Source organism: Taurulus bubalis (assembly GCF_910589615.1).
Source record: "Taurulus bubalis genome assembly, chromosome: 8".
Taxonomy (NCBI): domain Eukaryota; kingdom Metazoa; phylum Chordata; class Actinopteri; order Perciformes; family Cottidae; genus Taurulus; species Taurulus bubalis.
The window spans coordinates 23,415,530-23,439,523 of NC_136596.1; the positions used below are offsets into that span (position 1 = coordinate 23,415,530).

The 23,994-nt window shown below is 44.2% G+C and overlaps 1 protein-coding gene across 1 annotated transcript; it reads left to right on the plus strand.

The window, feature by feature from the left end:
- Window positions 1-772: 772 nt before the first annotated feature.
- On the plus strand, window positions 773-23,578 carry kank1a (KN motif and ankyrin repeat domains 1a; the record flags this gene model as incomplete). Its single annotated transcript, XM_079222959.1, has 11 exons — window positions 773-809; window positions 10,112-12,760; window positions 14,993-15,151; window positions 16,880-16,988; window positions 17,261-17,494; window positions 18,112-18,199; window positions 18,740-18,959; window positions 20,204-20,346; window positions 21,579-21,779; window positions 22,471-22,569; window positions 22,691-23,578. The coding sequence occupies 11 exons, from the start codon at window positions 773-775 to the stop codon at window positions 22,751-22,753; spliced, it is 4,002 nt and encodes a 1,333-aa protein (XP_079079085.1). The 3' UTR covers window positions 22,754-23,578.
- Window positions 23,579-23,994: the final 416 nt, after the last annotated feature.

Genomic DNA, 23,994 nt, shown 5'->3' on the forward strand with positions numbered 1-23,994 from the left:
CAATCAACGACGACAACAGTGCAATGGGTTTTAAATAAAGTATAAAATAAGGTGCTCAGACAAACATAACGTTAATGTATGTTTAAGTGTCATGTCTTGTTTGAAGATGAACCTTTTTTGACGTAAAAAAAACAAAATTCGAGCTGCATGCAGCAATGAACGGATAGAAAAAAAGAAAACGAGAGGTTATATTTTTAGGTAGCACGATATTGGATTTTTGCCAATATGCTGATTATTTTTGGGCTATTTTTCAACTCGTCAATACCATATTTTCCGCCTTATTGCAGAGAACATCAAGTCTCTCCCGTTGTGGAATTAACAGTATTAGGCCCACTGTTATTATCATGATGATGATGACGCAAAATACAGTAATTTTCTAAATGTACACATTCATTGAGCAAAATATATTTGTGGGGGGGACCCGTTTCATCAACCGTTCCGGTGGCGTGTGCACATGCGTCACGTTACGCCCTCATTTCTGGCTAAAATATTGAAACCTTTTATCTGGATCTTCAGCTCACGTTCAAGAAACTGCAGAACTGACGAGCCTCGTAAAGAAAGTTCACTTTTTGTTCAGAGACATTTTATGTTATTTGCCATAAAGATAAAGAGCTGCTTAACCTGTCTGCATTCGACTAACCTTCTCCGTGAGTAAAATGCCTCCTTGTGTGTTTGTGTCTAGTCCGCAGGCTGCATGGTAACCTGGACTTGATGCATGGCAGTTGCATGACCGCAGGTCTTGTTGTGGGACTGGGAGCACGCGGCTGCAGCCATGGCTCAAACCATGCACGTGAATGGCAACGGCCCAGGTAAACAACCCTTTTTATTCATTAGTTTATCCCGTGATGTTCTATTTTGTTTGAGTTTTCATTGTACATGTATTGGGGATACTCTAGCATGATCTAGTTTTATCTTTTTGTATGTTAAGTTATTTTCCTCTGTTACAGTTCACACCTTTTTAGTGCGTCAGACTGAATCATCACGGTCGTTGTGGGAGGAGAAGTTACTTTCCTCCAGCAGACGATTGGTTCATAATATACTTTGATCCCTCGCTGCCTCTTGAACAGCGTGTGCTTGTCCTTACTAAAATATGACTGAGCTGGATTAGGACACAAAGGGCCTAAATGTAGACTTGGTGTCCGGTTGCAGGCTGACGTGTATATTTAACCGGTGAGCTGCTGCATCACATGCGTCTCCGTCTCACAGAAGTAAAAGCTTTCCACTCTTGCTGTAGGAATTGGGGGGGGATAAGATTTCAGTAACTCTTTAGGCTTTAAAATATGAGTTTACATCCGTGAAAGAGATGAAAGCAATACTTATGTGGCATTATTGCAAAGCTTTGTAGCGTCTTGCATTAGTGGCATCAGAATGAATGAGACTGATTACTTGTATCCAGAGCTAAGTGAAATGGTTGAAATCAACTTAATTGAGTTTTACACATAGGTTTTGCGTACATGTGACATACTATAAAATATACATTTCCAGGTATGGGAAATTAAGTTGACTTTAAATACATTTTAACTGTATAAACAGCAATTGATCACGCAGTACGAAACTTTTCACCAAGTAAAACCAGAAATAAACAAATAAAACCTCATTATATAGATGTTTTGTATAGATTTGAAAAATATAATTTTGTATTGTCCGTCTATCTATAATTTTTTTGTTATGCATTTGTTCACACAACCTTTTCATGGACATCTCACATACTTGCAGGAATGTCAAACTTTAGCTGACATTGGACACAAACCGAGACGCATTCACTCCTCGGCGTGTTTCAGTAGCAGAAGAGCTGCAGGAATAACTTATGGAGGTTGTGTGTGTTCACACGGCGCGCAACATGCAGAGAAGATTTGCACGCTTCAGTGTGAACTAAACACTGACACACACGCACACGCACGCACCTGCAGACGACTCACATTCCTGGCCACACTAACGGGAGAGAGTGAAGCTTCTTCCTTCCAGAATCCCTCCAGGAATGCACAGCATGCAGGACAGATGCTTTCAGCGTCGGTCTGCCACCGCTGCTTAAAACCCCACTCTTTTGTTTAAGTATGTATATGTGTGGATTCACTTCAAAGACTACGAACCCAACAAAGTGTTTTTTATTGTCCATTTTTACAGAATGTGAAAAATGCTAAACTCCCCCCTCTCTCTCTTGCAAACTTTAAAAATAGCTTATCTGCAGTGTTGGCAGTCAACATGGCAACGTGGTCACCTGCTGCACCGAAGGAATCTCAAGACGTCTGCAGAGATTCACTCCACATTAATACGTTCATGACCTGGTAGACCAGGGGTCGGCAACCTGCGGCTCCGGAGCTGCATGCGGCTCTTTAGCCCGTCTGTTGCGGCTCCCTGAGGCTTTGACAAAAAAAAAGACAACTTTATTTTTTTTTTGCCCTGTGGAAAAACTTTTAAAGGGAAGTCCTCTTATCTTGGAGTTTTAGGTGATATTGTGTCACTGAAAATAAAAATAAATGTTTCAATATTTCTTTCACGAAAATGTGCATCACATCCTGTCACGTCGCTGTCAAGCCTCCGTCCCTGCAGCTGCTACTCCTGATTCAGAGCCCCGCCCTCGCTCGCAGATGAGTGCAGAAGAGCGATTCCTCAACTGCTGCAGCAAACTGAGTAAAGTAGATATACTTTCAGGAAGTGGATCACGTCTCCAAACTCCACTCCTGCTGCTGGTTCTGGCAGCTCATGAGACAGTGAGGCGTCCGTTTGTGGTGCTCTAATGAGGAGGACGCTCAGTGTAAACGTAGCAAAAGATATGCGTTTAAAATGTAAAACTCAGTGAAGAGGACGGGTATCGGACCTGCTACCTTGCAGTTAAGCCTAATTTATGGTTCTGTCAGTAGTTTCTAGAAGACGTAGCTACGCCGTCGACGCAGACCCCTACGCCGTAGCCTGACGTGCACCTCCAAAAAATCCTAACTATGCGTCGCGTTGACGCGGACCGTAAGCGCTGTGATTGGTCCGCTCAGAACGTAATTTCCGGCAGTTGCTTTTTCCCAGCCTCGACCGGTTTAGTGGTCGTACAGACCACCTCCGCAAACGTCTTCTCTGTCGCCTGCGCTTCAACATTTGCAACATAAGCATTTGCTCTTCAATATTGATGAGCTCCAACTCCAAATGCAGTCGCTCCAACTTGGTCGCCATTGTTTACTGTGACCGGAATTCGGCTGTAACCCCTGAAACCACACAGCCACACAGGCACACCCCCCTGGCGGCATGGCGGTTAATTGCAGAGCAACGCGGTCCCTCGACGCAGAACTTCGAATGCTCAACGACGGCATCACGTCGACGCCGTACCTACGCCGTTGACCTGACGGAGAACCATAAATTAGGCTTTACAGGGCAAACACTCGACCACATGAGCCACAAATATAGATAGACCTGAAGGTCTGTATAGTTGTGTTTTTTAATTAACCTTAATGTAGCCGACACATGACTATTTTTTGTTTGATAGTTATAAACAGGTAAAATAGCAATACAATGTAAAAAAATGTCTTTAGTCTTGTTCTATAATTTCATAAATACAACAAACTATAGTTTTTTGTATATATAATATGACTATACATACAACTTCAGAAGCTGTGATGTCAAATATTTTTTGCGGCTCCAGACAATTATTTTTTGGTGGAAAAAGGTCAAAATGGCTCTTTGGATACGGAAGGTTGCTGACCCCTGTGGTAGACGGACGAATATGTTGAGGAAAAACATTTCTCCGCTTCTGTGTTGGTTTTTAGAGTTGAAATATTGGCAGTAAAGTGTTTTTGTTTCCAGTTTAAAGGGACATTTCACACAGTTTAGTTCATGAGAACTACTTGGTCTGTAAAACATGTGATGTCTTCTGTTCTTCTGGAGGAGCTTCATCAAGTCTGTTGTCTCGGCTCGGACTTCAGGAGATTTATTTATTTTTAATGAAATGCAAACACAGTGGAGGTGAGGAGTTTGAAAGATTTAGGCGTTTACTGGGTCGAGTCTGGAGTGCTATTATGTTGCTTTGTGGGAGGTGTAGTATCCTCTTTTTTAGGGGGAGGCTCTTGATGGACTGCCACTTTGTAGCCTTCTAGCTCGCCTCCTTCTAGCTTGTCTCCTTCTGCTGCAAGGACTATTTGGTTTGAGCAAATCTTTTGCCTTTTCAAAGCCAGTTTTGTGCTGTAAGACTTCTCACATAACATAACTGGGACGTGCAACAAAGAATCCAGCATATATTTAACATAAAACCTCAGCAGAGGCGATGTTTTAACATACTATTCCAAGAAATATTTACTGCATGCAGTCATAACTTTTATTTTAAGTTTTAGTGGAAAGTCAGTTGCAGGAAACCACTTCATTGCATCTCTAATTATCCCGTCAACATCTTTTTTTCAACAACATTTTTACAAATCGCCGACAAATTGTGATAGTGTGTTCGGCATTACCCCCCCTCCCCCTCAAAAAAAGACTTGTTTGCACTGAAACATCCTCCCTGAAGTAGTCTGGCATAAAATAACATACCCTGCAGTCACGGCAGACCTTCCCTTGAATGCCACCAGTCTGCTGTGTACAGTAAACCCAGAGCGCGGCGGTCAGCGTCGTGCCGATGGGTCGAACCCCAAACCCCCGCTGCTCATTCAAACCCACTGAAGTGGTTTAGTTCCCGTTACCCAGCCTCCACTTGAAACCACCCCGTGCTTTCCTTATTGTGTTTATGTTGAGGCCGGTTGGCTCCTCGTAATGTGTGCCGGAGGGGCGGAGCCCTGCGTCTTAGTAAACTAAAGGCGTCTTTACTGTTTGATGAATAGATGTGGAACTGGTTTAAGTGCGACTGTAACTCCAGTGAGCACTAATCCGTTCATCGTCAGCCAAAAGGGGTTGAACAGTTTATTCATTTAGCATCAACAACAAGACGGTACTGCAAGACCTGCAATGAGGCGCCCCATTGTGAACTACACAAACCTTTTTGTTCCACTATTATGGTATCAAAGGTGCTCCCTTTTATTGTTAAATGACTACTGATGATTTGTTTTCCATGCAACTGGAGGAACAAAAAGATCAGGGTCTCGGCACGTTAGCTTAGCATAAAGACTGGAACTGGCTAGCCTGACTCTGCTTCTGAGCTAGCAAAATTCCACCTCCCAGCAGCCTCAAATTTTGTATCTGTACAAAAAAAGGGGGTTAAAATTATGTTATTTGTAACTATGGCACTCATCTTCTGTTTCTGAAATGCGGGGTAGCTGCTACATCAGCTGTTGTCAGTCGAGCGGTCCGTCACTCAGCGGGTTGTTGCAGAGGTTTAGCGTCGTCATTGTGAGAATGTTGGCGCGACGTCAGCACTTTGCGTCTCATTACTTTAGTCTTGTTAAGATGATGTGCAGCACAAATGGCTGTCCGTTTTGGTGCAGATTTATTTAAAAAAAAAAAAAGGTTTGTTATTCCCTAAAATTGTTAAAGTCCTGCTTTTGCCATTTCGATAGTTAAATTGTAAAATATTTGTAGATGGTGATCCACGACGTAAACATCAGCGTGGAGCAACTGAAGTTAAAATGGCATCACTAGAAATGAACCAGGACGTCGGGTCTGATTGTTTTGCTTGACCATCTATGAGAAAAGGCCGACGTGGGCAAAGCTTTCCACGCTGCCTCTGTTTGCAGAGGAAGCCCAAACATTTCCTCCGGCCTGCATCATCGTCATCGTGTACAGAGTTAAGCTGTTGAAGTTGGCAGCACAGTCTGGCATCGGCCCTGTGAGTTTCTAGAAGAAGCTAATGGCTCTCAGTTGGCCGTCTGTCTGGCCTGTGTTCGCTTTTGGGCAGGAATGTGCAGCTTGACTGTACTTATTGTCTTTTTAGGTCTGTTTCCTTTTCTTTCTTCTCCCTGTTCCTGGTGTTGAGCTGCTGAAATATGAACCGTTGATCGAATGCTGGCTCTACTTTTTCTTGTGAGTAATTAGGCGTATAGAGCTCGCAGGCGGAGCCAGGAAATACCAGCCTGGCTGTATGAGAAAGTGTGTGTGTGTGTGTGTGTGTGTGTGTGTGTCCACCAGAGTCCCCTCCACCCAAGCACTTGCATCATACTTTGTGCATTACACGGAGAGTGAGAGCAGAGTTTAACTGCTGCACTGAATTATTCCACTCTGCAGCTGTGCATCTAAGACCAGCGCAACTGTAACGTGTCCGTCTCGTGACTTTGTACGGAAAGATCTGCTGATGCGTTCAGTATTTACTGTTTTCATGAAGAGTTTTATATAAAAATAAAGCGGAATAATGAAGGCATACATCTCCGGTGCAGTGCATTATAAGCCGCATGTTTTGCAGCCCAGAGAAGCCTGTGACGTCTCTGCGTGGATAGAAAGAGAGGCAGATATTGTGATTTCTGCGCACCGTTTTGATAACAAACAACTGGCAGACTCATTTAGATCACCTTGTTTTAATCTGCCTCCGAGGGCCGTGTGGATGTTAAAGGGCTTTTGTCAGCTCTAAAATTAGACTTTTTACAGAGCCAGTGCAAAATAAGCCTGTGTGTGTGTTTTCCTCACAGATTCTAACATCAAGGCCCAAAGTTGGCCTTCAGTGCAGTATTTTAAGAGCAACACACACAGTTCATGGGTTTAAAGTTACTGAAAAGGAGTCGAAGAAATTAGTGCAGCATTTTAGATGGATGAGTGGCAAAAATATGTGAAATAAAGCAACCAAGATGTCTTTATTACTTGATACAGACCACTCACGAGAAGCCCCGACGTGTGCATGTCTTTAAAGAGTTCTTACTTACTTGTAAATGGCTAAAACATGTGCTGGTGTCGCTGGTGGATGGAAGTGTGAATAATCAGACGGGGTGGGGCTTCTCCCGGATGTCGACGTATTTGACTTTAAATTGAAAGAGCAACTGTGTTCAGTCGGCACATGGTTTCAGTTGGAAGCTCTGGTCTGGAAATTTGGGAAACTCATGCAACTGGAAACATTCGGCAACAGTTGCCCCATTTTTCTTTTGGAGCTTCTGCAGAATGAATGTACAGCTAATGTCGGCTGATTGGGCTGAAATGGTTTAATACCCCAGCTGAGAAGTGAAGCGGGGCTCTGGATGCTATTTTAAGTGTAGTAACTATTGCTTTCATTATCAATTCTTCTGTTTAGTTTTTTTATTTAATGGATTTTTTCGTCTACAAGATGTTAAAAATGTCCCTCAACTTCCAAATGTTCAAACTCATCTTTACATTTTCAGTTTTATCCTATCAACAGTCCAAAAACTAAAATATATTTGATTTTGCAGCTAAACAAAATGTAGAAAAAGCTCAGTTTTCACATCAAAGAAGTGCAGCAGATGTTTTGGTGTTGTCGAGTGATAAATCATGATGATGAAAGCTAGAATGAATGAAGAGAGTGACCGGCGTTAATGAGAACAAAGTGGGTCCGAATGATCTTTGCTGGTGCCCAGAAAAGTCCCGAAAACGGTAAAATATGAAGAAAAAATACTTGTAATGCATCATAAGGAAATTCCTTTTTATGTAACAGTAGAAATACAGTTTCAAGTAAATTCTAAATGTTTCTTCTGCAGAAATGTGTCAAAATATACCAAAAGTCAAAGTACTCATTATGCAGAAGGGCCCATTTCAGTATCATGTGAATTATATTAGTTATTACTGTACTATAAAAGATACACTGAAGTTATATCGAGATGGAGGCCCTTTTTTGTTACATTCCTTAAATACTAGCAGTGTTCATGCTGGTGGGAAAACGTGCACTTCATCTCCCAAAAATATGTAAGTCGCTGGTGGTGCAAACTGTGTTTTCATGCGAGGACGTTTCTAGCCGACGAGGAGAAGTTGTAAAGAAATCGCATGATGTAACACCATCGTAGTTGTTTAACGGAGGAAAGGAAAGTGTGTAGCTGTTGTGTAATCGCTGTCAAAGTGACAATGTAACAGCTGCTGATAACTGGAGGGACTCCCGGGCCCTCGGCCCCGTCGCTGCAGCGCGACCCCTTCAGTTGTCCCACGTTCATGAGGTCATCGCTCAGCTGTCCGCGGGTCTCGGCGGTACCAGAGGGCCGCCTGTCACTCCTGTGTGTTTTGTGTGAGTGAGACGTGGCTGGTCAGAAACCCGGGCCGGGGTGGGGTGGGAGGGCCAGACGGCACAAGACCGTGACTGTGCTGCTGCCTCTCAGATTATTTATACCAGTAAAAAAACAAAACAGGATGTGCTTATTTCAGGTCTGTGCAGAAGAAAACACAAAGCTGGTTTTGTTTTACGATTTAAGATGCACTTAAACTTTCTAGTAAATGTTCCTGAAGGAAAAGAGCTTCACTTGTGCTCAGATCGGCATGAATAGATGTACAAGTTTGCGTTAACTTTGAATTAGTAGCATATCTGTTAATCTCTTTTTTTCCTATAAGAGTTCAGAAAATAGTATTAAAGTAAGAGTTCTTAAACACCCAATGTGATGGGCTTATTATATATATATATTATATATATTATTATTATATAAAAATTACTATCATATTTGTCAACGGCTCACATCTGAGGGGCTGGAACCTGCAAATATTTGACATTGAAACGATAAATCTATTTTTGAAGATTATCTTCTGTTCAAGACTAATTGTGTCGGCGCTGATTTGCTGAAACTGCAAAGTAAAACAACAAATTGAATAAAAATAGATAATTTCTCAGCATATCCCGTCATTTTATTGGCTAAACGATAAGAAAAATCTATTACATTATCAGTAAATATTGCGTAAAAGAAGCTAGTCACAGCCTTTCCTAAAATAAAGATAATCTGCATCAAGACTTTTATTTACACATTATAACGTTTGCCTTTTCTACGTAGTTGTGAAGAAAACATCAAATAACGCTCTTCATTTGGTGAAAGTTTGTTCTGCAAAGTCTAAATGTTTCTTGACGCGTGCAGTAGCCGAGGGATTGGTCTCAACAACAGGCCGTCATTGTCATGAGTTCGCCTCCCCTCCAACTGAATAACAGGACTCTTATTTGGAAAGGGAAGCTCTGGGCTCAGAGCCTCACGGGATTGGAGGAGGCAGCTGTCCAATAGTGGTGCTTTAGTTTACGCCAATAGTGGAACTTTTTATGCCCCCCTCCTCTATTGAGAGAGTGAGAAGAAACAGCAGTTCTGTGGCTCAGGTCTGCAGTTAAATCGTGTCCAGCAGAGAGACGGAGAGAGAGAAGAGGAAGGAGAACGCTGCCGGTCTGAGGGGAGTGCAGCTTGAACAACAAGGCGGTGAGGCAGGCTTCAAGCCTTGTAATTCCTTCCCCTCTTTATTATCTGAATGGAAAGGATTGAGTTAGCCGGGGAAGTGCCGGGCTGTTTTATTTCCAGCCTTGTGTTTGCTTTAGCCGGTGAGAGTTCCAGACATACCAAGAACAAGACGCTGCATTTAGCCAGCGCAGAGCGAGTCTCCTAACGGCCCGGAAAAAGCTGACTGACTCCCTCTGACAGGGAGTGTGGAGTTTGGACTCTAAGCGGCTTTGACTGCGCTGTACAAAGTGTATGAACTCAAGAAGTTCAGCACAGTTTGTTTTGTTTGTCTTTTTTAACGGTGTGCTCTGTAGAAACTCGGATGTCGACACGTCGGATGAATTTTGGACTTTAAAATATTGACACGGTCTGTTTTTCTGCCCCCTCTCCCTCGTCTCTTATCCGAGCTTTGTAAACAACGTTCTGTTTATCTGTCGCAAGCTTTCCTACGAACTAAATTACACAAGTAAAAACCTAGCACTCTTTATTCAGAGGTTTACTACGCCTCTCGCCATTTTTGGTGCTTTGTTTGCTCCACATAGTTGCGTCTCGCATAGTTTTGGGCCGACTTCAACCAGCCCCCTTGCCAAAATGATTATCACTCGCACTTTTCCAACAGAGATGTGAGAAACCCGAGACGTGTTTGCACTCGCTCTGTCAAATTATGGCCATCGTCAGCGACCGAGGAAACACTTTCCCGGACACTGGAGCTGCTGCTTCTCGTACTCTCTTCTTTACACGTTCGGGGCTACAAATGTAACGTAGAGATAATTATGTAGCGCTGCATTTTTTTTTTAATTTGCTTTTCGCCCTTTATGAAAAACACTAAAATCTGAACTCTTCACTAACTTTATCCTTCTTGTGGTCTGTTTCAGAAAGAGGACAAAGATGCCCGAGCACGGAGGAGGAGAAGGACTCTGTGGCCCCCTACTACGTTGAAACCCCGTACGGTTATCAGCTGGACCTGGACTTCCTCAAATATGTCGACGACATTGAGAGGGGCAACACCATTAAGAAGCTGAGCATCCAGAGGAAGCCCAAACTGGCCAAACCCTTGGCGGTGCCTCGGGGCAGCACTGGCGGGGGCAGCACTCAGGCTGAATGGACCTCCACAGACTCCCTGTCCTCCTCCAACAGCGACGACAAGCAGTCCCCGGTCTTCTTTGGCGCCCGGCCCCAGGTCGCCGCGCCGCTGACCCCCACCTTCTCCAGAGCCGCCTGTGACGCCCCCCCGCAGCCATCCTACTTGAGCATCCAGGAGCAGAAGCTGCTCCTGCCGCCTCCTTCGCCGAGGTTTGCCCCCCGTCGCAACCCCCAGGTGGAGAAGACCCTCATGGAGACGCGTCTTCGCCTCGAGCAGGAGCGCCTGCTCATGCAGCCGCACAGCGAGCCGCCGATGCCCCGCCGCCGTCTCGCCAGCTTCGGCGGCATGGGCTCCAGCAGCTCGCTGTCTTCTTACTCTGGCTCCGTGGCCCCTAGCCAGATCTCTCCCAGCACCCATCACCCTCTCCCCATCAACGGCCACCTCCCCAATGGAGAGTACAACCTGTACTACCCGCCATCTGTGGGCAGCTCCATCCGCCACAGCCCCATGAGCTCCGGCATGGCCACGCCGGTCACAAACGTCAGCCCGTTGCACCTCCAACAGATCCGGGAGCAGATGGTCGTGGCCCTCAAGAAGCTGAAGGAGCTGGAGGAGCAGGTGAAAACCATTCCTATCTTGCAGGTTAAGATTGCGGTTCTTCAGGAAGAGAAAAGACAATTGGCTGCTCAGTCCAAAAATCAAGGTCCTGGTGGCTTTCGCAAGCGCTCCTACAGTGTTGGCAGCGCCGACCAAATGGAGAACCCGGGCCCCGTCCAAAAGGAAACGGAGCTGCACATCATGGAGCCCGAAGCCCAGGAACAGAACACTCAGCAGCTGGAGGAGTTCAGACGTCTGGCCGCCGAGGTCCAAGCTCTGGAGACGACGACGACCCTGGACAACAATGCGACTGCAACTCGGCCTCAGAAGCTCACGCATATCCAGCCCCACCAAACGTCCATTGGCGTAGTTACCGACGAAAACATGAACAGCCTCCCTGTCAATCGGGGGACGGATAGACACCGTTTCCGGGACGCCGGAGTATCGACGGAGCCGCGGGAAATGCGCAGCGCTGCGGTCGGCGTGACCGAGGCCATGCTGGGCATGAGCAGCGAGGCCGAGCGGGAGATCGAGCTCCAGCAGCAGACCATCGAGTCCCTGAAGGAGAAGATCTACCGCTTGGAGGTGCAGCTGAAGGAATCCACGCACCAAATAGAGATGGGAAAGCTCAAGCTGGAGCTCCAAGCGGCCGGCGGGTCACACAAGAAAAAAGTGGACAAAGGTTCGATGGCGAGGCCCGAGATGTACAACGCCTGCGTGGAGGCCAAAGTCCAGACGCGCAGCCTGGGAGTGGGCGAGCATCTGGAATCCAGCCACGCAAACGCGGCCGAAACTCTCCAAAGCCACACAGTCGGAGTGTCCTGTCAGCCCAGCGTGCGGAGCGTCGCCGCGGGCCCGGAGGTCCCGATGGACCGGTGGGTGGTGCACGAGCGCGTGGCGGTGAGCGACCAGTGCGTAGGGAGGCGGGTGGAGACGCGCGACCAGCCGTCGGGCACGGCGCTGAGCGTGCGCGAGGCGGGCGTCAACACGGAGGAATCGGTGGACAGCCTGGCTCTCTGCAAACCCATGACGGAGCTGAGCAAAGAGTCGAGGTCGGTCGGGTGTGGAGACTGTTCGGTGGACGTGACCGTCGGCCCCGTCAAGACGCTGCTGTCGCAAGGAACTGACCCAGATTACGTCAGCACAGTGGACTCCGGTGTCATGGCCGCTCCCGAGTCGGCAACTCGGCAGACCAATACCGAGACGGAGGTGGCGAGCAAATCCACCAACACGAAGACGTCGGTCCTGACCGAGTCGTCCACCGACACGGGGCTGATCACGTGTGACAAACACACCAACACGACCGTGACTGAAACGAGGACGGTCGCCGCCGGCGAAGGGCTCATCAAAGACGTTCACGCAACGGTGAATACGCGCTCGATCGCTGTGGGGACCACCACAGACGTGGAGTCCTTCCTCGCCAAATCGAACTCTACCAGAACCAAAGAATGCGGGACGGGACCAGTGAGCATCCAGGAGAACTTCCTCGTTGGATTAAAAACCAGGAACATAGCATGCGGCCCCTCCCAGCCAGCGGAAGGCGCGGCAAGCAGCAGCAAAGAGGCCGTGGAGGTCGAGGCTGCTCCGCCGCGAGCTCCAGCCCAGGGGGGCGCCGGGCTGGACCACTACATCGAGCGGGTCCAGAAGCTGCTGCAGGAGCAACAAATGCTGCTGGCGGAGAACTACAGCGAGCTCGCGGACGCCTTCGGTCAGCCCCAGTCCCAGTTCGGGTCCATCAACAGCCAGCTGGTCAGCACGCTCTCGTCCATCAACTCGGTCATGAAGTGCGGGAGCGCCGAGGACATCCGGAAGCTGCAGTCGGACTCCGTGAACTCCAGCGAAGGTGAGACGTTTGAGGATGCCAACGGGTCCGCGTGCGCTCGAGTGCTGCAGGAAACTAATGGTTCTCGTGACGACTGGCTGAACGTCATGCCAGGCAATCAAAGCATCGTTTCAAGGGCAGACGACTGAAAGACACACAGAAGCTTGCAGTCATGTATTTATTGCCGGAGGGAGCATTGAGAGTTATGTTACTCTTCTTTTTTCCTCCACCGATTATTGCACAATAGATTGAACTAGTTACGTCTGTCTCGTGTTACAATCAACATTTTTTTTAGGTGTACAGTAAGCTGAGACTCTGTTTTGAGTTTTTATTCTCTTGTCTTTGGGACCAGAGCAATTTAACACGTAAATTACATCAAGTACCTCCTGAAGAGGTTTAAAGTAGCAACACTTAAAGTCGCCCTGTGGATTTTTCTTGTAAACAAATAAATTATTTTATATCTGGTATTCACATCTTTACTAGGTTTCTTCTTCTTAGCATATTGTTTCACTTATTTACCGTCAATGTAAATTATAAACGGCAACTCGAGGCCAAAAACTCCAAAAAAGTTCTTTTTAAGGAGAAATTCATAAAGTTGCTGAAGTATACAAGCAGTTGAATCATGAAATTTACAAAATGTAGCTGATTGCCGTATAGGATTAGGAATATAGTGAATATACTTGTAATTAAGATGGAAAAAGATAAGAATAATATACATTAAACACCGAGATTTTGGGGTCCACACTTCGGTTTTATAATAAAGATAAAAAAGGAAAGATGGCGTAAATTTAAGTTAATTATTTATGTATAAAGTACGTTTAGTTTTGACTGTGATCCCGCTTGACTATAATATTTTGTAATAATAATGAACTCACATGCTTTAACATGATAAATTGATCGTGATGATAGATTTAAAAAAAAATATATATACATAATACAAAAATAAAGTGTGTGTGTGTGTATACAAACATGCAGGATTTTGACTTTTAATTGTATGGCTTGTAAATGCATTCATCATACTACTGCAGGGCTAATCGGAAGACAAAACTGCTATAGAGGTAATGCACAGACGTGTGTGTGTGTGTGCACACCGTCTACAGAGAACCCTGATCGGATCGGACAGCCCAAAGTTATCTCTGACCCTGAAAAATGCGGCGGGGTCTTTGGACGAGAACCAACAATGAGCTCATTTCTTTTTGGGAGGCGGTTCGCGTCGCCCCCGCCGGCCTCTGGTTGTTTTCGCGGGCCGCCCCGCCTCCACCGACACCTCTCTGCCGATGCTGATTCACGGCTCCTGAGTTACATAACACGCATTCATGGCGGGCTGGCACACGAACGCTGGCCGATTGTCTCGTGTTTGGGAGCTTGTTCTCTTCTGGAATGTTGGATGTTCCCATTCCAAGTAGATGAAGTCCGTTTAATTACGACGCTGAACACAATGAACGAGGTGGGGAAGAGAATGTGACTGTTTAGAGCTGGATGTACGTTTACCACCCAATACCTCCTTCAGTCACATTTCATGTGACTTTTTATTTGTACTCCTCCACTACAGCTTTTATTTGACCGCTTTAGTTTAGTTTCAGATGACAATGTGAAAACTTTAACTCTTCCGAAGGAGAGATTGACAAACGTTTGAGAACCGCGGCTTGACAGGGATTGTTTGAAGGCAATAAAGAAGTCCATAAATAAAAGACAAGTTCACAGTTAGTTAGTTTTGTTTATGGTGCAACACTTCTCACTTCTCACAGCATGTTGGGTAAACCTACTTAAGCAGAGATTGAATATATTCTTCATAACCGTGTTTTCATTTGTGTGTAATCACCTCAGACTAAGAACCGTTGTGCTTTCCGTTAGCTTCGTGAGCTTCTCGTATCTACGTACGCAGCGGGTCCTCCTCACCGAGTCCGCCATGTTTCTACGGGAACCCAGAACGGACAAACCAAATAAAAATTCAATCTGCTGCTTCGCCATTAGATATCACTAAATCCTGCACACTGCTCCTTTTTTACTACGAAGATGTCATGAATAACATCCGAAAAAATGAAAGTTTCCCTTTAAGCGGTCAGTTGGTTGCAGTTACATTTTATTGAGATGTAACCGAGTTAAATGCATCATAACATGCCAACTCCTCATTAAAATACGTCAGGCAGGCAGCGGTTTTAAAGCTTTTTGTTTGAATTGTTGCTTTTTTTCCGAATCTTTGAACCGGTCCGTCCCTTCTGACTGTCTGCTCCCCCTCTCCTCCTCTTTCAGAGAGCGGTCAGCAGCTTTGTTCGGAGCGGTCACACCTGGAGACGACTTCATGCGGCCTGACGTCTGCAGAGAAAGCCGCCAACACACCTGCGCAGCAGCAGCTCAGCGCGGCGGAGCAGAAGAGCCGTATGGTCCTGCAGATGTCGACAGCGCTGCACGGTACGGCCGAGGACTCGCTTCAGGCCGTCGAGTCTGTGTTTAGGGAACTTATCCAGCTGCATTATTGTATAACAGCTGGAGGCTGTTATTAGTGTGTAGATGTGATGTTTTGGCAAAAAGGCAGCGACGGTTATGTGAGGGTCGAGGCTTTGGTCGGCTCGCTTTAGCTTCATTCCTCGAGTGGTAAAGTGCTGATATTACAGTGGGTTTAGAAATAGCAGCACATCTTTATGGTTATTTATTTATTTATTTATTCATCTTTATGGTTATTTATATTTGTGGCCTACAATACGGCTGCTGAACAATCATCTGAATGTCCTTTCATTTGTCCTTCATATATAAACCCAAACTCATCTTTCACTGAAGTAAAAGTAGTACAACCATAGTGTAGAAATTGCAAGTACGAAAATATTTGCATTGAAAATATACTTAATAAATAAAAAACTATTTATTACTGGATGATAAGTGGAGACTTATTCATCTGTACGGCGCTTAAATGTTGCAGCTGGTTTTAATTACTTTATGTACTGCTTCATAATTACTCATAATGTATTAATTGATTCATATTTTAGTAACTAAAGGTGCAGTAAAAATGAAAAGTATAAAGTAGCATAAAATGGAAATATTCAAAGTACAAGTAGCTCTAAATTGTGCTGAAGTACAGTACTTGAGTAAATGTATTTAATTGCATTCCACTGCTGTGAACCGGGCAACAGGAGCAACATGCTGCAAACGTCGTCATCATCATCCTCCTCGTCATCATCAGCGTGTCTTCCTCCTGACGAGCTGCTCACGCTTCCACCTGTCAAAACACGCAGAACGTGCTGAATGACTGTTGCTACTGAGCGCACACACTCCACTGTAGACACATATGCACCTGAATGCATGTTGACACACTCACACACACACACACACACACTCTCTCTGCTGTCCCCCGGAGCAGCAAAAGAGGCCCCTCAAATCAGGACAAGCCTTGGCAGATGTGCCGAGTGTTTCTGGCGCTCTGCTGGTACTTCTGGTTTTCGGAGGCCTGTGTTTAACGTGACTGAGATACTTTGAGGGTTTGGGGCGACTTCCAGCTCCCTGACCCAAATGCTTTGGAAGGAGCGTGAGACGGACACTTAACGGCTGCTTTCCTCTCTGTCGGAGGACCTTTAGTGGCTCATTCTGCTGTTAACGGATACTTTTAATGTTGCGGGGAATTATAATAAAAAAATGTAATGAATGCGAGATGACAAAATGCAGGAAAAGAGAATAAAAAGATGCAGAGTTTATAGAAACTTGACCGTTTTCTTTTTTCTTTTAACTTGTCCTGAATGTTGAGTAGAAAATTCACATTTACTAAACGGACTGAATCCGGGTGGAGAGTTTTATTTTAGGTTGTGAAGGCAGTTGATTTTTAATATCAGGTAAAAAGTTCCGTGATTACGGACCCGTCTTGTTTACATGCAAAGAATCGCACATGAGCAGAAATGTAGCCCAACACGGATGTGAAGTTACTAATTATTTTTTATTTAAATGTGACTATTTTGCCCCTAAATAATGAATGATTAAGATAAAAATGATTTCAATCGTGAATAAATGAAATGTCCGTCTATCGCTCCACACTAAACATAAACGCGTTCTCCATCTTTTAGACTGTTTACATGCAAGTCAGCAGCTGCTGAAACTAAAATAAACTTGTGTGAAAATATAATTATAACTTGCGTTCCCTCTCCTCTCCTTCAGGGCAGCCGTGCAGCCAGAGCACCCTGAAGTCCATCATGAAGAAGAAAGATGGCCGACCCGACTCCAACGGCACCAAGAAGAACCTGCAGTTTGTCGGGGTGAACGGAGGGTGAGTCGGAAAATAGATATTTAGAACCGTTGTCCTGAATGTTTGAGTAGATTAATGTTATCTTTGCATTTTAAGCTGCCGGTCAGATGTTTTTAACAGAATATGGTCATGAATCAGTGTTTTTAAGTTGTTGTTTTTTTCCTAAGTATCCCAAGTGAGGTTCAAGGTACTGATGTTCAAGTCATGAAATCTGTGGTATTTTGTTTTTTTGGGTGCAAACATCTGAGTCTTCAAGTTCCTCTGCCTTTGTCGCCCCCTTGTGGCACATACAGGTATGAGACGACGTCGAGTGACGACTCCAGCTCAGAGGACAGCAGCTCCTCGGGGTCGGACGACGACGACGAGGATGAAGATGAGGATGAGGAGAAGGAGTTCGGAGGAAACGAAGAGGAATATGAGAATGTGGAGGCAAGGAGCACCACGGAGGAGTTTCAGCCCGAGGGAGCAGAGGAGGTGAAGAGGAAGGAAGAGGAGGAAAGTTCAGAGAAGCAGGAGATGAGAGAGAGGTGGGTCTGTTTTTACTCTTCAGGACGACTGTGTGTGACTAATGTGTTTGAAAGATGAGTCGGTGTGTTTTTTTTTTTTTTGTTTTTTTTTAGGATTTTATTCTCAAAGTCATTTATTTTACTGGCATTTGACCATTTTAAAAATGCCGCTGTTAACTCGTTGCATCCGGTTTATGCAGGTAGGTGTAGTGTGATGATCACTGTTCCCAAAACGAGCTGCATGACTGGACACCAACTGAGCATTTCATTATCATAAAACGGTTATGAATTAAACGTTATCATTTTAAATGCCATATCAAATCCTACTTTTCTTTTTTAAATGAGCATGTATTAGTCAATATAAAACAGTCAAACTGAATAAAGAGGAGTAAAGGTATGAAAACAACATGTTTTCGTGAATAGCCACTTCAACGTGTATTCTGTATTTTCTCTGTTGGAGTTTAATTGAGAAGCTAAGCAGTGAAACTACAGAAGAATTGGTTGAATAGAATAAAACAATTATTTAATCAGAGCTGGAAATGCGTCAGTCTCTCTTAAGACGCAGTAAATAACTAGCTGACAAATAATGATAATAAATAAATGAAAGCAAATGTAATAATAACCATTTGTCCCCAAAGGTATGAGCTCAGCGAGAAGATGTTGGCTGCGAGCAACGTTCTCAAAACTCACCTCAGTGACCCGAAAGCTGTGAGCAGTAAAGATCTGGTGAGCAGGATTTATTTATTTTCTGTTTGAAAGGAAAACTTTGTTTGTTACCTTTTGAATTCTTGAAGAAAACTGAGTTTTTCTCGCATGCTTCACACGCCGAACGGAGAAAAGTCTTGATTAGTTAAAGTGTATTGAACTTTTAATAAAACATTATATTTACATTATACCACATGACCCTGGGAGATGACCTTTAACACAGATTCCCAATGGAATGTGACTGGTCTTCACACGACTGTTTAATGTGGGTGTTTTTAAGATTTTTGTGTCATGAAAAATATTTCCCCTTATCTAATTTTTACCCTAACATTCCATAAATTAGACTTAATGGACATATTGTTCCAAAATAAAGGTGAAATGTTTGTTTTTTTATTTAAAACATTACGCCCGTTTGAACTCTTCATAGGGCTACACTACTCTTTCAGCCTCATGTGCACCAAAATATGCCCTTGTGCAGAAAGTGTCCTTAAAGGTTAGACATTGAGTTTCGACGTGTTCGGGCGTCGACCTCCGAGCTCAACCTCTGGCCGTCCTCCTCAGAGAGCCGGCATCAACACGGTGCAGAACGAGTGGTTCCGCGTGTCCAGCCAGAAGGCGGCGGAGGCGGCCATGGTGGAGGACTACCTGAGCGCCTTCGGGGCCGTCTCGCCGGCCGTGCTGCGCCACGTCGTCAACATGGCCGACGGCAACGGCAACACGGCGCTGCACTACAGCGTGTCGCACTCCAACTTCCAGGTGGTGAAGAAGCTGCTGGATGCAGGTGAGAGCAGCAGGGTGTATATAGAAAAAGGAATCCGCTGTTCCTGCGTTTCTGAAAAGTTTAAAAAGAACTGAGATTATCGTTGTTCTGCGTATGCAGCTTTGGTTTTACTTCCCGAAAGAACCGCATCACACCTCCTGGAGACTCCACCCCTCCTGCTTCTTTCCATCTTCCTATTTTAAGATATCAATTTACTCTCAAATTCTGCCAGAATCCGCGGAGCTAGGATGGTAACTAACAATTTACAAGACAATTTACCATGTAAAACCCCTTATTTTATTTTTGTTTTTACTTTTTATGCCGGTTGCATCCGTCCCTTTCTGGTAAATGTGGTATTTAATGGATTGGCTGAAGGGAATTTCTTCAGATTTTGCCGTTGATTGTAGTTTCTCTCGAATCCCGGTCACATTGTGCACCTATGTAACAATATGAGCAAATATAATTACAATACTTCATATTTATACATTAAAATCAAATGATCTTTTCTTCTGCATCAACAGTATCATGGCATCCATCAATAGATTACATTCTGAGCCCTTCCATTTTTATTTAGTGGTCCAATCGAACGAGATTGCTTGAAGTTGCAGATTGATTTGATTAATGGAAGTATGGATGCCATGGTATTGTTATAGAAAAAGAAAAGATTATTTTGATGTAGAAATATGAAGTATTTTTTCTCATCATTAAATAGGTGCACAATGCGACCGGGGATGTGATGGAAAAGGTTTTATATCTCGCTTCTTAATACATTTCCCTGATTATACTTAGCCACACTTTCCGTGCAGGACTTCTACTGGAGTATTTTTTTACAGTGTAGAATCCTCCCCGATCTCCCTGAAGGCTCAATAGACTGTGATGAGGTCCCGGCCACTCGCTGCTCCAAAGGCCCTTTGTGTCCCCGTGCTCGGTGACGGCGCGTCCCCTCCCATTGCTCCCATTGTGGCCTTTGTCCTCCCAGTTCCTGAGACCCTGCTCCTCCCCTCGGTGGGGGCCGGCCCGTCGCTCCCTTTGACGGCTCTGATGTCTTGTCTCTTTTGAGGGTGCGTTCAGACAATGCGTCCCGGTCGGGAGACGAGTCCGCAGGCCTGACACACGTCCTCGTACGTTACCGCAGCGACGAGTGACTGACGGGTCATAGACCGGAGACGAGTGCTTGGAGACCACCCGCACCCGGCTTTAAACATGGTGTGTGTGTGTGTGTGTGTGTGTGTGTGTGTGTGTGTGTGTGTGTGTGTGTGTTTCAGATGTGTGTAACGTGAACCAGCAGAACAAGGCCGGGTACACGCCCATCATGCTGGCCGCGCTGGCCGCAGTGGAGTCGCCCAAGGACATGCGCATCGTGGAGGAGCTCTTCAGCAAAGGAGACGTCAACGCTCGAGCCAGCCAGGTCAGTGACGCAGAGGTCAGAGGTCAGCGAGCGCTCGGGTTCAGGTTTCAATGAGACGGCGTGAGGACAAATGTTTGTTCATGAATCAATCGAAGAGGCAGAAATAGACTGAGGTACAACATCATGAATGTTATTTTAAAAGCTTAAAATGAGGTGATTTTTATCCCAGAAATAGTCAGAAATAAACCAGATGATGCTCAAGAGTCTCAGTTGAGTCTTAACTGCAAACGTTTGATTTCAGAAGCGCCAAAAATAGATCTTTGGTGACACCAAGTGGTAAAAGAAGGAAACTGTTCTGCAGACTTTGTGCCACACTAGAGAACACGTTGGATGTTTACTCTTATTTACAGTCGTTTAAAATGAAGCTCTGTTGTGAAAGGGGAGAAGATTTAATGTTTTGCACGTAGTTCCACTTCTCACTGCCAGAGACATCATTCTATGAGTCACTGTTTTAAGACTAAATCATAAAACATCAATTAAAATAATTTTAATTAACAAACAATAGTCTCTCAGTATTCTGATGATGACATAATCCTGCAATGAGGCCGATTTAATCAGAATATTACCACCATTATCAACCCACAATTAAATGGCATAAAATACCAGGCAATAATAATAATTATTATAATTGTAATGATTAAACAGACTAGACATGTTGGAAATAAACTGTTAGTATAAAAGCTTTTGAAGTGTTGAAGCGGGTTTCAAACAGAGACTTTAATTTTTGTTTAATTCCTATTCTAATCCTGTTGGACTCATTTTCAAACGTTTTCTTAGACATAACACTATATTTAACTATACCATATTATATTTGATATTCTCTATATTTTTGTACTGTGGTCAATTATGTTGCACCATATTACTGCTTTATTTCACCTCATACTATATTACATGTCCAGTACTATATAGTGTAATAGGATAATATATGTTAATAGAGCATATTATACTTCTACTGTGTAAAGGATAATGAACATAAAACGGGACATTATTGTGAAATCCACAGCCGTGGTCTGTTATAAATATAAACAAATAAATAACAGACTGCAGGATGCCTTGATGGACCAATCAGACGAACGTTCGCCTGATTGGTCCATCAAGGCATCTTGCAATACTTGGTTTACTGCAGATAAATATATTGTTATATACATCTAGTTCCATGTACCTCTAGTTATTGCTCTTCCTCCTCGTACACGCGAGATGAAGGTGTTGACGGAGCGTCTCTCCTCCCTCAGGCCGGTCAGACGGGGCTGATGCTGGCGGTCAGTCACGGCAGGATGGACATGGTTCGGGCCCTGCTGGCTCACGGGGCCGACGTCAACGTCCAGGACGACGAGGGCTCCACGGCGCTGATGTGCGCCAGCGAGCACGGACACGTGGAGATCGTGAAGCTGCTGCTGGCTCGGCCCGGCTGCGACGCCACGCTGAGCGACGGCGTGAGTAACCGAGGCCGGCAGCGACGCCACGCGTGTACTTTGTTTCAATGCCACCAATGCTGTGTCGTTTTTAGTCCACAGCGTTGATCTGACAGTTTAAATTACTCTACAGATTAAGATTTTTTGGGGGGCATTGAAAAGCCTGCAAAGAGCTTATGAAATATTTAGATATAAATAAACCACCCGACAGTTTAAGTGCAACAGAGAATAAACACTAAATTACCAATAAACATTTATAGACTAAATATTTCTGAGTGTCGTTGTTATAAAATAGTTTTTTGCCCTTTTTGTCTCCATTATTGATTGGAGACCAAAATACAAATAGCAGCTAGAGAAGTTTCCTTCCAGCTATAAATAGTTAGAATAGATCATAAGTCATGATTTTATTCAGCAAAACATTTAGGCCCTAAATTGTGTAATAAATTCTGTGAAGAGTCGGACGTCAGCTTTGAATTATCCGACCTACGTTTTTAGAGGCTGGAAATGTTGCCCAAACACAGTGAAATAAGAAAATACAGGCAGATGTGCAGATTTCATATTATTATTTAGATATTTGTGTGTTTTCTTTAGGAAAATTCTGAGTCATTCTGCCGTCACTTTATCTCACAGATAATGTGCAGATATTCCCCGTTTCATAAACAATAACAAGTTGAGTGTTTCTGACTGTCATTCCTTGTTGTCTCCTCTCCAGGATGAGAGTAATGCCCTGTCCATCGCTCTGGAAGCAGGACACAAGGACATTGCCGTGCTGCTTTATGCGCACGTCAACTTCTCCAAAGCCCAGTCACCTGTACGTCCTCGTCCATTATTTATTTATTTATTTATTTATTTATTTATTAATTTATTCAGTTTAACCACCCTGTTCTTCTAATCTCACATCTGTTTACACTCGTGTGTGTTTTATATTCTAGGGGACACCTCGACTCGGCAGAAAGACGTCACCAAGTCTCACTCGGAGGAGCATGTTTGATTAGAGGCCCCGCCTCTCCCCACAAACCCTGCGCTGCTATTGGTTCACGCTGAACGACGCCTTACCCACAGCTGGATGAGGGACGCACCAACCAACCAATGAGATTCCTGGAAATTATATATATATAATATACACACACATGCACACTGATGAGCCCAAAGTGCCCTTTTGTATGAATGTAACCAGCTGGTGCCTTCAGTCCCGTCAGATAACAATCAGCAGACCAACACGGACACAACATTAACTACTAAATTACTTTTTCCTTTTATTTTGATCTTTTGCAGTTTGACAAATTTTTTTTTTCTTCTTTCTAAAGCTCAATGTTGATCATTCAAGAGCACCAAAACATTTGTGATTTCTTTTTTTTTTTTTTGGTTGGCCTCCAGATGGAGAACTATCCACCCGCCTGTTAGAGGAAGTACTTCCTGTATATATCGCTCGCCTCGACGTCCCGGCCTCTCACGCGTCGCTCAGCTCTGTGCAGTACGAACGCATCGACGAATAGACGCTACCTAGAACTGGAGAAATTGTACTTTTATACAAATCCTTTGTATCTATTTAAAGAGAAGAATCGCAGTATTTTGAATATTTCCTATTACTACTTAACGACCCATGAAGTTATATATTTATCAAAGTATAGTTTTTAATGCAGATATATGTATTTCATTGTACATACGGTGGTCATTAGTTTAGTTATTCTCCTTTGTGTCCAGTTTCTTTGTGTCCGTCTGTCCTCTAGTGTTCATCAAGGTTCTGACTTTCATCCTCCGATGAGAATTGAAGCGTCTGAGACTTCGCCATATTACAATAAACACCAATTAAAGAATATAGATCAGTGTCTCTGCTTCATTGGTGATCCACGTCTGTGACGATTTCAACACATTTAAACTGCATGTTTCTCTCCAAACTGCAAGTGTAATCTTCCCTTTTCCGTCTGTCGGGTTTCTACGTGGTTTTCTCGTGTTTAGCAGAAGAAAAAAGGCTAAAATAAATATGTTTCCACATTTCAAAATATTGTATTTTTGACAGACCAATAGTTTTTTTTTTAAGAATTTTGCTAAATTATTAAAGGTACTGGATGCGAAAAAGAGAAATTGAACATATAAAACATGTTTTTAGACTCAACAATCATAATATTATAACATCATATTAAATGTTGACCGCTGCAGAACATAACATAAGTCCCATGGATTCAACTTTTCATGAATCTCTCAGTCTGGATTTTTACTGCTACGTTCTCATTTT